At 35.4% G+C, this 16,913-nt stretch overlaps 1 protein-coding gene across 6 annotated transcripts in view; it reads right to left on the bottom strand.

The window, feature by feature from the left end:
• The window catches only part of ANKIB1 (ankyrin repeat and IBR domain containing 1), a 167,452-nt gene that overhangs the window by 104,316 nt on the left and 46,223 nt on the right, over positions 1-16,913 (bottom strand). For all 6 annotated transcript variants that reach the window (XM_003921199.4, XM_010345292.3, XM_010345286.3 and 3 more), the window contains one exon: positions 4,295-4,573. In XM_003921199.4, coding sequence (XP_003921248.1) covers positions 4,295-4,482 — 188 coding nt within the window. In that variant the 5' untranslated portion in view covers positions 4,483-4,573. The remainder of the gene's footprint in view (positions 1-4,294; positions 4,574-16,913) is intronic.

The following is a 16,913-nucleotide window of genomic DNA, read 5'->3' as shown; positions in this document are numbered from 1 at the left end:
ACTACCACTGCAAATGCCAACACAGTAAAAAAGGCAAATAACATCTTGGTATTATTATAAAAATAGTTTTCACTTCATGTACCCTTTGAAAGAGTCTCAAGATCCAGGAGTCCTCAGAACACATTTTAAGAATCACTGGATTAATTTTGTAAACTCTACTATGAAATATTTTACCACTTGGTTTCTTTTATGTTAAAAGTGTATACATTACCTTAGTAATAATAATATTTAAATACATTTTATATTGGTATTATAAGTTTTAATTAATCATATATAAGATTTAATATTAAATATTACTGAAGTATCCAATATTAGGAATTTTGTAATATATCAACAGTTTTATAATTTCATGTAAAGTGTTCAACTTAAATAAAGAAAATCAAACCAAAACGTCAAGTTAAAAAGCCTTAATAGATTAGTAATCCACCATCTATGAGAGCAAACTAAGTGTCTAGCAATGTTTTATAATATTTACACTCTAGTAGAGATGCATTTAGTAATAATATGATTTTAAATGTTAATTGTAGAAATTTCAGAGAACAGAAAGAATGCTGCAGGTCAGAGTAGTTGGGGATGAATTCATGAATAAGGCAGAAACTGAGTTAAGACTTAAAGGACAGGTAATTAGGGAAGATAGAAGCTATCTGAGAATCCAGACACAACCGGAATGAAGCTAACTGAGTAGCATTCTTAAAAGTGACAAAAGCGAGATAGAAGTCAATAAACCACTTTGAAAGGTAAAGATCGTGTTACAAAGTAACAGGAGAGCCTGCTGGCTGGCTCACACCTGTAATCCCGGCACTTTGGGAGGCTGAGGCAGGTGGATCACCTGAGGTCAGGAGTTCGATGCCAGCCTGACCAATACGGTGAAACCCCGTCTCTACTAAGAATACAAAAATTAGCCAGGCATGGTGGTGCCTGCCTAAAATCCCAGCTACTTGGGAGGCTGACACAGGAGAATTGCTTGAACTCAGGAGGTGGAGGTTGCAGTGAGCCAAGATTGTGCCATTGCACTCAAGCCTGGGCGACAGAGGGAAACACTGTCTCCAAAAAAAAAAAAAAAAAAAAAAAAAAAAAAGTAACAAGAGAATAAGCTAAATGGGGAGAATGAGGGCAGAAGTAGAGAATTTTAGAAGCCAAACAGAATATAATGTAGAAAACAAGCTATTATAACTTTCTCAAGATAGAACACTGAAAGGCTATGCTTTAGTACAATTAATCTGGACATCAGATTATAAGAGGAAAAGACTTGTTTAAAAAAAAAACCATTTAGGTGCCAGATACTTTTAAGTATTAGGAGCATTAAGGGGATGATTAAAAGTGAACTAAGGGCAACCGGGATGAAAAGAAGGAAATCCAGGAATAAGACTTAGTGAACTTAGTATTAGCAGCATGGTAGCAAAGGAGAAGAGTAAAACAGGGATGATATGAAGATATTAAGGATTATAGAGGTGAGAAGTAATAAACTTAGGAAGTGTATATTGTATGTTAGGCAGCATAACAGCCATATAACACATTAATTGTTTAATTATCCTCCAAGTTCTGTGAGGTAAATATCCATTATAGGGACAAGAAAACTGAAGTCCAGAGTGACAAATTTGCTTTGCTAATAGTAAGTGACAGGCAGCTCTGACACATAAGCTGATATGACTATATAGATAAGAGGCTGTCAGCACAGCGGTTAAAAGCCTAAAGCTTAAGGTTATCTACCTGGGTAACAAGCTTTGCCAGTTACAAGTTGTGAGACCTTACCGTGCTTCAGTTTTCTCACCTATAAAATATAGACAATAAACTAACTCATAAAATTGTAATGAGGATTCAGATAATGCATGTACAGCACTGTTAATAGCTCTATTAAACAGTAAGCCTTCAATAAACATTTGCCATTATTATATCAGTATAATAGGCTGGTATCATTAACATAAGAAAGATCCAGTTTTGGAAGGGAAAATATAAAATTTAAAACAAGCTAAGCTGGTGGAAGCTTCTAAGTAGGTATTTTTAGAGAAATGAAAATGAAAGATAAAAGCAAAAAGATGAGATAAAAGAAATAGCTATAAAACCCAAGATAAACCTAATAAAGTCATGGACTTCAATGCTCTAAATTATTAATGGAATTTTTCTCATTCATAAATCCTGATAATATTTCCTTGTGTAATTATTTTATAGAACTTCTATTTACTGTGTGTAAAATACTATGCTAGATGCTAGAAGTACAAAGAAGATGCCTTTAAAAAAGTTATTAATATAGGTAGGCAGAGAGATGCTATACAAAGTTGTAAAATATAATGGGTAATGTACAGCAAATATGTGAGGCAAACAAATGATAAAGAGCCATAAAAGTTTTTTTAGAAGAGAGAGAGGTTCCTATGCATTATGACAACCTAAGAAGATAGATGTGGCACACACAGGATCTTAGAGAGCAAAATTTAGATAAAAAAAGACACTTGTGGTGGCTCATGCCTTTAATGCCAGCACTCAAGGAGGCTGAGGCGAGCAGATCGTGAGGTGAAGAGATCGAGCGCATCCTGGCCAACAGGGTGAAATCCTGTTTCTACTAAAAATAAAAAAATTAGCTGGGCATAGTGGCAAACGCCTACAGTCCCGGCTACTTGGGAGGCTGAGGCATAAGAATCACTTGAACCTGGGAGGCAGAGGTTGCAGTGTGCCAAGATTGTGCCACTGCACTCCATCCTGGTTACAGAGCAAGACTCTGTCTCAAAAATAATAATAATAATAAAGAAAAAAAGAAAAAAATACACTTTGGGAGGTCAAGTGAGAGGACTGCCTGAGGCTAAGAGTACAAGCCAGACTGGGCAACACAGCAAGACCCCAGCTCTACAAAAAAATATACAAAATATTAGCTGGCTATGGTGACCCATATCTGTAGTCCTAGCTACTCGGGAAGCTGAGGTAGGAGGATAGCTAGAAGTTTGAGGTTATAGCAAGTTATAATCACACCACTGCACTCCAACCTGAGTGATGGAGCAAGACCCTGTTTCTATTAAAAAAAAAAAAAAAAAAAAAAAAAGTCCTGTTTCTATTAAAAAAAAAAAAAAGTTAAGAAAGGGAAAAACGAACGGAGTAAGAAAGAGGGGAATAATCCTAGCCAAGAGAGCAACATGGACATGGCAGACAGAACACTCATGGCATGTTTTAGAGATAGCAAAAAAAGCAGCTTAATTGGAACAATAATTTGTACACAGAAGAAACAGAAAAAAGGCCAAATGTTAAGTTTTTAAATTCAAGTTCTAAAGAGCTCTGAATACTAAATAACCAATTATCCCTTTCTCTTCTGGCATCAGACTTCTATACTTGCATAATCTACTTCTACAAAAATTAAACTTGCTTTGTAACTACTGCTCTATTATTTGTTCCTTTTATTTTATAAGCTAGCAAATATCAAATGTAATTCTCATGTGATTAGGTAAGAAACTTCATATAAATATATTTGCTATGTCACTAAAGCTTTCTCGTTGAATAAATATTTTTTAAAGTTTCTTCGTATTTTCAGTTTTTTTTTTTCTTTTTTTCTAAAGACAGGGTTTCACCATATTGGTCAGGCTGGTCTCGAACTTCTGACCTCAGGTGATTCGCCCGCCTCAGCCTCCCAAAGTGCTGGGATTACAGGTGTGAGCCACCACGCCCAGCTTGTATTTTCAGTTTTAAGAACATCTTTTCAAGTATTTTAGAAACATCTTTTGGATTGGATTTTAGAAACATCTTTTCAAGTAACTGAATCCCTTTAAAAGAAAGGAAACTCTAACTGATCATGACTAGAAAAGGCAAACACATCCATTTTTTAACTAAAAATACCTAATCAGAATTTAGAACTTTCCTTTTGGCACCATTCCCTGCATTTTTTTGACAGCTACCAGGTACCATTATAGAATTGAAATGTAAATTAAATACATTATTATCAAGAATTCATACTATGAAACATATTGAGAATCAAAATATATTTATATCAACAAGAACACGTGAATCAACCTCACTATTAAAACCTTTGGACTAATTCAGAAATAATAAAGAAAATTTTACTATATCATAATAAAATTATACCAAATATTTGGGCATATTTGGTTTTAGAAAGTTTAATTCACTACAAGACCATATTACACGAACATGTCTGAATATAAATCTTTCTTGTATGTTTGTGTTTTCAAAAATCATAGCTGTTTTTTCTTTCACCACTTTGTTACCAATTAGTTCATAGTAATGTGAATATCAACTAGTTTACAGTAATAATGAGGCAGTTGACTGCTAATATCAATTAGTTTACAGTAATACTTACCCTAATATTTTATTCATTCCATGTCTAGCAGCATAATGTAATGGAGTATTGTGCTGGTAGGGTTCCCCATAAGATGTATTTGGATCAAGGGATTCTTTTAGCTGAGGATTGTTTTCATATATTTGGCAGGCCAGGTTTTCATCACCATTGATGAGTGCTTTACGAAATTTGGTGGTTGTATTTCCCATGTTTTGTTTTGTTTTTTTCTGATAGGCAGTGACACTTTTTTCCTTCTATCTTCAGCCACTTCTGGAACACTTCTGCAACATCTTTCACATTCTATTGAAGGAAAAATTATTCAAATTAGATTGTAAAACAATAATCACAAAAGAAACAGTAACACAATTAGGAACACTAAAAAAATCTGGGAATCATTTATAAGGGAACCAATTATACTATATTTTACCAAATTATCTTAAGAGTAAAAAAAATCTCAAATTGTTAACACTGTCCAAGTTAACTTCTTGTTAAACTATAACACTTTCCCAGACAGAGACTGTTAAGGTTTCACAGGCTGTCCTTTGCACTACAAAATTTAACTACATATATGAATTTTTCAATTTTCCTCTTCACATGGGCAGAAATGAGCTTGACTGAATTTTATAGTTGAAAACACCTAAATTTCTGTATAAATTATGTATAAATCTTACTCAGCCAATTTGTGGGATAGTGAAAAATGTAGGAAATTTTGCCCAAAGAAGAACTGCAGGAGAGGTGTTAAAATGCATTAAGGGAAAAGTGAAACTGCTCAGTTCTTTATGAGGACATCACAGAAAAGACATAAAATGTAAACATACAGGAATATACAGTTCAATGACACTCAGATAATCGCAGAAAAGTACTAAAACTGATTATATATAGAACAACACAGTGATTATTCTACCATTTAAGACTACTACATTTATTTCTTTCTGCTATACGGAATTCAAAACAAGTCTGAAAACATCAAATGTTTATGCATATTACATTTCGAAAGAGGTTATGATAATGATCACATGGGCAATGGGATTACTAATTTAATTACTACTGAAGCAATGTGAAGTGGGTGGAGGAAGGTCATAGAAACAAACGCTGGACATAGAGTTCAAAATACCATATTTGCCTACAACTGGTTGTGTAATTTTAAGCAATTTATTCATCCCCTAAAAGCCTCAGATTCCCATCTGTACAGTATGGAAAGTGATCATTTCTTAGGTATGGCTATGATGATTATAAGAGTTAAAATACCTAGTACAGTCCTTAGTTAACGAGTTTAATAAATGCTAGTTTCATTCTATTCCAATAAAATGTTGTTTCTACATCTATTCTTGAACTATGATGAAAATTAGTGACAAAGAAAACAGCATATGCCAAGGCAGGTATGAAAAAAAGGCCTACGCAAGGAACAGTTAAGTATGAATAGAGTTCAGAGTCTCTAGCATTAGACTAAAAAGAGATAAAACAAAAAATAGGTTGGGACCAGAAAAGGAACTTACACTTTAACCTGAAATGAACAGATAATTAAAGGCTTTTATGCAGAGCAATGATATAATTATTTCATGCTTTAGAAAATTATTGTGACAGTGTAGAAGACAGAATAGAGGGAGGAAAACTTAGAGGCAGAAAATACAGCGGTCCTTCGTGTTACTCTATTAATTCAGTGGCGAGCTGGACACTAAAACATAGCTTTAAAAAACAGGTGAAGGGTGTGGTGGCACGTGCCTATAATCTCAACTGCTTGAGAGACTGAGGCAGGAGGATCATTTGAACCTAGGAGTTTGAAATCAGTTTGGGCAACGTAGTAAGATCTCATCTCAAAACAAACAACAACCAAAAAAAAAAAAAAAAAACACAGGTAAAAATAATACACACAGTATGCAACATAGTCTTTGTATAGAGTAGTTCTTAACCTTGGCTATATATCATAATAACCTGGGGAACTTCAGAGTCCTACTAAGCTACATCTCAGAACAAAAACTGGAGTCTCTAGGGGAAGCACCCAGGCATGGGTATTTAAGTTCCTTATGTGATTTTCAATGTACAAACACCATTGTATATAAGGCTCCTGGAGCCCTGCAGCTAAGTATCAGGGTAAGATGTCTGCCAAGCCTATGTGGGAGGTAGGTGTTAACTACCTACTTACTACAGCAGCACATTTTCTGGCCCACTACTAGACATAATGAGGTCACCATTTGGGTTTTTTAAGGGTTCTTTATTATTGATCTTTTTTATTTTAAATATGCAAATACATACAAACTAGTATTTTTTGAATATATGAACAAAGAGGAAGAATTTTAAAACTCATGGTTTACTGGAAGAAAACCACTGGTAGCATTTTGATATATAACCACCCTATTTAAGTGTGTGTGTGTGTAAAATGTGTATGCATATACAAACCATAAATATATATACATTAATTGGATCATATGACATCAGTTTTTATTTAGTTTTTCAGAAGGTTGCTAAACCTTTAGCCTAAAATAATATACTTTTATTGTTGCATCTTGAATAAGAGGAGCAAATCCTTCTCTCCCACACTATTCACAATATACCACAGCTACTATTTGGAAACTTTCAGTTGTTTTGGTCCTTGATAGACTACAACTCAAATTATAAACATTTTCAGAATTCTGAATTAGATTAATAAGTAGTACATTTTCTGAGATTTATGTTATTACTTTAGAGAAATATCCCATAGGCCGGGCGCGGTGGCTCAAGCCTGTAATCCCAGCACTTTGGGAGGCCGAGGCGGGTGGATCACGAGGTCAAGAGATCGAGACCATCCTGGTCAACATGGTGAAACCCCGTCTCTGCTAAAATTACAAAAAATTAGCTGGGCATGGTGGTGCGTGCCTGTAATCCCAGCTACTCAGGAGGCTGAGGCAGGAGAATTGCCTGAACCCAGGAGGTGGAGGTTGCGGTGAGGTCGCGCCATTGCACTCCAGCCTGGGTAACAAGAGCGAAACTCCGTCTCAAAAAAAAAAAAAAAAAAAAAAGGGAGAAATATCCTGTAAGAAAAAAATAATTTGCATCTACGAAGTAAAAAAAGAAGTATCTAAGAAAGTAATGTTATCTTGGTGTACTCATTTAAAGTAACGAGTTTTTAGAAAAAAATCAATAATACCTTAAATGTGCATTAAATATTACTGTTACTCAGTTGAAAGGATAATGGCATCAAGAAGTCATTTTATGGCTTTCAGTTATTTTCATGTTTGTTTCATTTTAAAATTTTGATCAATAAGCCTGAAAGTCACTAATAAATACATCATTTAAACAGTCACAGTTCAATTCCCCTCAGATTTATCTTCACAAACTTTGCCTAAAAATTTGCCAGATGTATCCTTTTGCTTTTTTCTAGCCACAGCTACTGCCTGAGGTGACTGTTCCCTCTTTGTTTAAATTAAACCTTAATATTTGTGGAACTCCAAGATATGTCCATGTATGGAGCTTCATGAGGCAAGCATTGGAGTATCAAAGAGGTGAACAGAATTCCTTATTTTGGGCTTCTAATTATTTACAGGAAAACCTGGGCAAGGTTTCACCATCTTTGAGTAGTAAAGCATAATACTTGAAAAGGATTTAATGAAAAGAAGACAAATGTAGCCTGCTGATGAACTCTAGAAAGCTTTACTTAATTTCTGATTCACTTTAAATTATGAATGTCTTTATAATTCTAGCTTTCCTTTTAAAAATTTTTACTTTTGTGGGTTACACAGTAGGTGTATATACTTATGGAGTACATGAGATACTTTGAAACAGGTATGCAATGCACAATAATTGCACCAGGGTAAATGGGGCATCCATCAACTCAAGCATTTGTTCTTTGTATTACAAACAATCCAATTACACTCTTTTTTTTTTTTTTTGAGATGGAATCTCACTCCGTTGCCTAAACTGGAGTGCAGTGGTGCAATCTCAGCTCAATGCAACCTCTACATCCCAGGTTCAGGCGATTTTCATGCCTCAGACTCCCCAGTAGCTAGAAATACAGGGATGCTCCACCACATCTGGCTAATTTTTGTATTTTTAGTAGAGATGGGGTTTTGCCATTTTGGCCAGGCTGGTCTCGAACTCCCGACCTCAGGTGATCTGCCCACCTTGGCCTCCCAAAGTACTGAGATTACAGATGAGAACCACTGTGCCTAACCCATTATATTCTTCCAGTTATTTTCAAATGTACAATAAATTCTATAGTCACCCTGCTATGCTAGTAAGATCTTAGTTATTCTTTCTATTTTTTGTACCCATCAGCCATCCCCACTTCCCCTCCACCCTGCAACAACACTTCCCAGCCTCTGGTAACCATTCTTGTACTTTCTATCTCTATGATTTCAACTATTATTACTTTTAACTCCCACAAATAAGTATATAATTCCAGCTTTAAATCTCTGTCTCCCAACTGCTCCACTGATAGGTTAATAATCTGTAGCAAAAACCGAAGGGTACTTAAATTAACAAATTACTCCCAGAAATCTTCTAGAGAAGATGAAGTTCTTCAGAAATAAATAACCAATTCCTAATTCATCTGTTCCCATAAAAGTATTTTCAGTAAAAATAGTAACTGCATAAAAGTATATAACTGACTCCCATTCTTTATTTTCACTGGATATGGGTCACACAGACACACACTCATACTCAGTTTAGTCTTCTGCAATGATCTGCACTATTGATAATGACAACCTTAAATCTACAACTAAACTTTTAGCCAGTATAGCAGCAAGCAGAAAGTTCATTCACGCAGCAGGTCCAAACACACACACACACACACACACACACACACACACACACACACACACACTCTTTCATACACATACTCAATGTACTCTTCTGCAATTATCTGCACTATTGATAATAACCTTAAATCTACAACTAAACTCTTTAGCCAATATAGAAACAAGCAGAAAGTTCATTCAGGCAGTAGGTCCCAATATACACACACATACTTTCATACACATACTCGATTTACTCTTCTGCAATTATCTGTACTATTGATAACAACAACTTTAAATCTACAACTAAACTCTTTAGCCCGTATAGAAACAAGCAGAAAGTTTATTCAGGCAGCAGGTCACAACACAACCCCATCCCACTCCAGGTTGAAATCAAACAGATGAGTTTCTAAGATTCCAGGAAGCTCAAATTCCAAAGAAATGCTCTAATGGTTATTGTAATAATACTTCAAGAAAAGGGGAGGATGGGCTGGGCACAGTGGCTTATTCCTTTAATTCTAGCACTTTGGGAGTCTAAGGCAGGAGGATCCCTTGAGCCCAGGAGTTCAAGACCAGCCTGGTCAACATGGCGAAACCTTGTTTCTACCAAAAATACAAAAATTAGCCAGCTGTGGTGGTATGCCCCTGTAGTCCTAACTCCTTGAGAGGCTGAGGTGGAAGAATGGCTTGAGCGCAGGAGGCGGAAGTTGCAGTGAGCTGAGATAGTGCTACTGCACTCCAGCCTAGGTGACAGAGCCAGACCTAAAAGCATAAGGTAAAGAAAGAAAACAAGACAGCAGAAAAAAGAAAAATCAGCAGACAAAAAGCCTGTGGCCAAATAAAATCCTAAGCTCTCAACCTGTTCATTCACCCAGTCAATATGCATTTATTGACCAATGATAATTTTGTCACTGTGTATCACAATCACCTCAAGAGATTATTTCAACTGGTCTTAAGGAGGACGAGGCCAGAGTGAGAACTTTAAAAGCTTCCCAGCTGATTATAATGCATGTCAGAGTTTAGAATCACTAAGTTTGAAACTATGCTAAGCCAAAAGTACTGGCCAGAAATGTGATTGTGAGGAGCAGTGTGGTAGGTGTTAGCTTGCTATCTATTTTACCGAGTAACTTAACCTCTTTGAGATGCTTCCTCAACTGTAAACCAGCAGTATTAATATCTATTTTCTTCAGTTAACAAATACAAATGAACAAACAGATAAAAATCACTACATTTATGAAGTTTATATTTCAGTGGTAATGCACAGATGAATGTTGTCAGGCTTTGATTTACTCTGTGTGCAAGTTTTTGCGCTTTATCTTTCTTAGCTCTTAACATTTTAAGCAAAATGCATTTAAGATTCATCCATGTTGACATATAAATCAATAGTTCAACCCTTATTATTACTGAGTGGTATTCCATTGTATGGGTATACCACTACTTGTTTAATCATCCACTTATTGAAGGACAACTTAGTTGTTTCCAGTTGGGGCGATTATTAGTAAGGCTTCCATAACATTCACACATAGGCTTCAAATGAACATAAGTTTTAATTTCTCTTGAGTAAATATCCAAAAAGTGAAACTGCTGGGACATGTACTAAGTCAAATGTTTAACTTTACAAGAAACCACAAAACTGGTTTTCAGAGCAAATGTACCAGGATTCAGAGCATTCAGTTATTCTGAATCCTGGTCAACATTTCGAATTGTGAGTTTTTAGTTGGTGGGATTTTCTTCTTCTTTTTTTGGTAGCTGTTATAATGGATGTGCAGTGGTATTGTACAATGGTTTTCATTTTCATTCCCCTAATGATGAATGATGTTGAACATGTTTTCGTGCTTATGTCATGCATACATATTGATTTGTAAAGTGTCTGTTTAAATAAATCTTTTGCCCATTTTTAAGATGAAATGTTATTGAATTTGAGATCCACATGATGCTATAAAAAGTCCTTTATTAGAAATGTAATTTGCAAATATTTCACTTTGAGTAAATTTGTGTATAAGGTGTTCTGCATATGGAAATCCAATAGTTCCAGCACCATTTGTTGAAAAGACTGTCTTTTCTCCATTGAGTTCCCTTTGTATATTCATCAAAAGCCAATTGACTGTGTTCTATTTTTCTGTGTTTCTATATTTTTAGAACTACTATATTGTCTTGATTACTGGGAGAACAAACATCTTAACAATACTAAGTCTCCTAATCCATGAACATGGTATTTCTATTTATTTATGTCTTCTTTAATTGATTTTCAATGAGAGTTTTGTTATTTAAATCACACAAATGGCACACATTTTTGTTAGATTTATACCTAAGTACTTCTTTTTTAGGGGGGGTGCTATTATGAATGGAACACAAATGCCAAATGTTCACATCTAGAATATAGAAATACAATTGAATTTGTATACTGACCTTGTATTGTGCAAACCTAATAAATTCACTTATTAGGTCTAGAAGGTTTTTTTTTCATGGATTTTTCGGGATTGTCTAAAGTAGATTTGTATTATACATGAATGGAGGCAGTTTTTTTTTTTTCCTTTTATATCTGCATGCCTTCAATTTATTTTTCTTGCCTTACTGCGGTAGACAGATGAACTTTAAAATTAGTGGGCAGCAGTTTGAGAAGAAACATGGTATTTGTGTGGACTCAAAGCATCTCTTCCAAGATATTTCATAATTAGAAAGTAAAAAACAGTAATTCACAGCAGAGAAGCACAGGAGATAGTAATCTAAGCAAGAAATACCACTTATTGATATCCTGTACCCCAACCTAATCCACACACAAAAAAATAAATCAAGTAAGTTCTGTAATCCTCTTGTGAAAAAATTTATAACATCAACCTAAATATGAATAGAAACTCAAGTTGAGAGATGTTCTACAAATAACTGACTACTACTCTTCAAAAGTGTCAAGGCCATCAAAGACAAGAAAAGACAGCACAACTGTTCACAGTTTAAAGAAGACTAAGGAGAATGACAACTTAATGCCACAGAGAGCCCTAGACTGGATTCTGATATGGATAAAATGATATTAATGGAAAATTGATGAAATGTAAATACAGTAAATAGTTTAGTTTGTAGTACTGTACCAATGTTAATTTCTTACTTTTGATATGGTTATGCAAGGTATTAACATTAGGGTGAAGGGCACACAGAAACTTTTTGTACTATTTTTGCAACCTTTCCATAAGTCAAAAGTTACTTAAAAATAAAAAGGTGAAAAAAATTCTAGCTCCTGTGTTTGAGAAGAGACTGTAGGAAGGCATGAACAGAAGCAGGAAAACCAATTTGCTGGTTACTAGGGTAAAACAGGCAGGACTTGTACCAGGTCTTGTAACAGGTTCTTGTACCAGGACTGTAGCAACATAAGTGTTGAGAAGTTGCTTGGATTCTGGATATATTCTAAAAAGTATTTTCTCAAAGAAACCCTTAAAGATGTATACATAGCAGTATGGGTTATTAATCACCCAATAAAATAAAGCAACAAATGGAATAAAATAAGGATAATATCCTAAAACCACAAACCCTTGAAGGACCAATTGTCCTCCAGAAAGTAAACAGAAAGGCCACTCCAAGAAAAATCAATGCTATTTACTATGATTTTTGGTACCAAACATCTAACCTCTATGCAATCTCTTAGCTCAAATTATTAAGCTGGGCCACATGTAAATCACAAGGTCCATTCATCCTCTACACTAGATTTCGCTGATGATGAGAAGAGACAGAGGAAGCGAGTTTTGGGGGAAAGGTTTAAAATAGCTGTTGGAATCCGGGTTCAATATGTATACCTTCCACTAAAAAGTACACATCCTGGTAATCAGGTCCAACATTAAAATATCTCATTTGGAGAGAAAAAAGGAGAATGGCCTCTATTAGAGCCTGGGGTGTTATAGTCAGCTTCTGGGATATCAGGGGTCAAGATTTGACCATATTTAAATTGTAGGTGAAGGGGCAGTAGCAGCCATTGAATTACCTTCTATAAAATTCCCAATGGTTTCCTACAGGTAACAGGATAAAGGCAAACTTCAGAATTACATAACTAAGTCTACATCATAAAAGTGTTTTTAAGCACAATGAGTTTGGCTGAAACCGGGGATTTGCATAGGGAATAAGCAGAGGTAAAGTTGTATAGCTAGGCAGCGCTGAACCCTTTGATTCATTCCTACCCTAAGAGTTTGGCTTCAGCTTTAATTTTTTCAACTTAATTTTAGGTCATCATAGTTTTCAGTGATATTTCCTATTTCTGAAATGACAGGTCATCTATTATTTTGTCTACTCTGAACTTGGCCAGTGTAATTCAGTGTTATGTATAGATCTTCTTTCCTATGACAGAATAATTAATGCAATATATAGTGAGTTGAAAAGCTGAAAGAACATTTAAGATAGAGCTAGTTTAGAACGTGGCAAATCTTTTAATGACAACTGCAGTTTTCTCACCTAGAAAATAATATTCATTTTAGAAGGCTATTGTAAAGATTAAATTTGATAATGCACATAGAATTTTACAACTCATAAGAAATAATCTATACAACATAATTTATCTTCCATTTAAGACTATAAAGTCTACTAATATAAACATGTCTTATACTTTTCTATATGAAAAATGTTTATAGTATAAAATTTTTGTGAATTTATAAAATCATAGGACTAGAAATAACTACATTTACATCTACCCAGCCTAGACCGAATGCAGTGGCTCACATCCATAATCCTAGAACTCTGGGAGGCTAAGGTGGGTGGATCACTTGAGGTCAGGAGTTCGAGATCAGCCTGGCTAACACGGTGAAATGCCATCTCTACTAAAAATACAAAAATTAACCAGAAATTGCTTGAAGCTGGAAGGCAGAGGTTGCAGTGAGCCGAGATTGTGCCACTGCACTCCAGCCTGGGCAAGAGAGTGAGACTCTGTCTCAAAAAATACACACACACACACACACACACCCCCCCCCACACCCCCAAGCCTATACTCCTAGATTTAACCATAAAAGCTACACTCATAAACCCTCCAAACATTCACAGCTTGTTCTAAGTAAATAATTACTTTCTATACTAGATACCTAAAAAGCGTATCCTAAATTTGGCTATAAAATGTCATTTAATAAAATAAAAATAATCTCCTAAATTCACAAATCCCTGAAGGACCAGTTGTTCACTAGAAAATAAACAGAAAGGCCACTCCGAGAAAAAAATCAATGCTATTCACTACTATTTTGGGTAGCAAACCTCTAACCTCTATGCAATCACTTAACACAAATTATTAAGCTGGGCCATGAGTAAATCCCCAAGTTCCATTTAGGACAATACATTATGTACTTCTCTATGTGAAAAAATAAAAGAAAGAAGGAACAAACAAATGGATGAAGAAAGAAAGGAAAAAGAAAGAATAAATAAAAAGAAAAGAAAATGCTAAGACAACAAATTTTTAAAAATTAAAATTACTTAATGTTAATTTTCCCCTTTTACATTTTTAAGAACTGAGATATCAAAGATTGGCAAACTAGTTTTTAAGTCCATAAAGATTTAGGAAACAAATCTTTAATTTGTTTTATGGTATAAAAGCATTAGAAAGTATTACAATAACATGAAACTGGTATTAGTTCACTCAGAAAAACGATGACATAAAAAGGCTGAATCTGACTGACCAACTGACAATAAAGAAGGCCTTTAGGAATGTAATGGCAATTAGGGCAGATTCTACGGAGAAATTTTATGTTCCCCATAGGTAACAACACACTGTAGCTTCTGTCCCTGATGCACCCTGACTCCGCAATACATGCCTCTTTATCTTCATCCCATTACTAACACAGATTGTTAAAATCTAAGGTATTCTATGCATTGTTATAGACAAAAACTTTGCTTGAATGCAAATATTAACGAACATAACTTAAGATATAGCTTAAATGTCACAAATATTGTATTGAAATGTTAACCTGTATTCATCTAAAATAAAAAATAAGAAAAGTGGCCAGGTATGGTGGCTCACGCCTATAATTTCAGCATTTTGGAAGGCCGAGGTAGGCAGATCACGAGGTCAAGAGATCAAGACCATTCTGGCCAACATGGTGAAACCCCGTCTCCACTAAAAATACAAAAAATTAGCTGGGCATTGTGGCACACACCTGTAATCCCAGCACTTTGGGAGGCTCAGGCGGGTGGATCACCTGCGGTCAGAAGTTCAAGAACAGCCTGGCCAATATGGTGAAACCCTGCCTCTAATAAAAATGCAAAATTTAGCTGGGCATGGTGGCACATGCCTGTAGTCCCAGCTACTCAGGAGGCTGAGGTGGGAGAATCACTTGAAACCGGGAGGCAGAGGTTGCAGTGAGCTGAGATCACACCACTACACTCCAGTTTGGCAAGAGAGCAAGACTGCGTCTCAAAAATAAATAAATAAAATAAGAAAAGTAATTTATACTTAACTTCATGAGAAAAGTGAAATGTTTTCAAGTATTGACTTTTTAAGATGAGTTATATAATATGCAGAATCATAGGAATACAAAGGACTACATTTAAATCATCCCAGACTATCTTTCAAAATTTAACATTAAAAGCTATTGAACATTCACAGCTTGCTGTCAATGTTTTGCCTTCTTCATTAGATTATGAAGAATCTAGTTTATTGTTCTTGTCAAAGTCTAATGCTTTAGGAAGACTGACATTTATTTTACTGAATGCATACTGTTCATAACACCTCTAAGCAATGTATTGATTTGGTATAGCAGTCAGCAAACTTTTTCTGTAAATACGGCTTAGTAAACCATATCATCTCTGTCACAACCACTCAACTCTGATATTGTAACTCAAAAGACAAAAGAATGAGTGTGGCTGTGTTCAGTAAAACTTCATTTATAAAAACAGGCAAGGGGATTTGGCCCATGGGCCACAGTTTGCCAACCTTTGATTTGGTGGAAGGAGCAGAGCATAGGATAATTGGGTTGGAATCCCATATTTACTTCCTAGTTCTATCAGAAACCATTAAACCTTTCTGTACATCAATTTGCTCATCTGTAAAATGGAGAGGCCACCTACTTTTCAGGACTGTCATGAAAACAAAGGTAAAGTATATATTACAGTGCCTGGCATAAAGTAAGTGCTCAGTAAATTTTATCTCTTTTCCTCTATCTAGCTTTACAAACGATTTGTTAAGTGTCAGTCATTACCTTCAAATAATCCACTACTCATTTTTAAAAGACAGTGAAATGTGAAGGAAAATGTCACCACCTCTATGTTCCGTATCAAGAATGACATGTAGGGCTGGGCAAGGTGGCTCACGCCTATAATCCCAGCACTTTCAGAGGCTGAGGTGGGTGGATCACAAAGTCAAGAGATTGAGACCATCTTGGTCAACATGGTGAAACCCTGTCTCTACTAAAAATACAAAAAATTAGCTGGGCATGGTGGCGCGTGCCTGTAATCCCAGCTACTCAGGAGGCTGAGGCAGGAGAATTGCCTGAACCCAGGAGGCGGAGGTTGTGGTGAGCCGAGATCGTGCCATTGCACTCCAGCATGGGTAACAAGAGCGAAACTCTGTAACAAAAAAAAAAAAAAAAAAAAGATATATAACTGGTAGTCTAGATTTCATTCCTTAGGTGTCTGACTTTTGATAGGTTAAAAACTAAATAAATATTTTAACTATACTCTTAAAGATTAATTACATTTTCATTACTTTTCTAGGCCACTGCCATTATTAACAAAGGTCTCCCCTATGTAATCGACTCACAAATACAGTTATGCACCACTTAATGACAGATATGTCTTGAGAAATGCATCATTAGGAGATTTCATCAATGCCAATGCCAAATGTACTTTCATAAATCTAGATAGTATAGCCCACTACACCTCCAGATTAGATGACACAGCCTATCAATCCTAGGTTACAAATCTACATACCATGTTACTATACTGAATACTGTAGGCAACCATAATGCAATGGT

Source organism: Saimiri boliviensis, chromosome 10, assembly GCF_048565385.1.
Source record: "Saimiri boliviensis isolate mSaiBol1 chromosome 10, mSaiBol1.pri, whole genome shotgun sequence".
NCBI lineage: Eukaryota > Metazoa > Chordata > Mammalia > Primates > Cebidae > Saimiri > Saimiri boliviensis.
The sequence above is the reverse complement of the archived record's forward strand: the minus strand, read 5'-3'. Positions and strand labels throughout refer to the sequence as shown.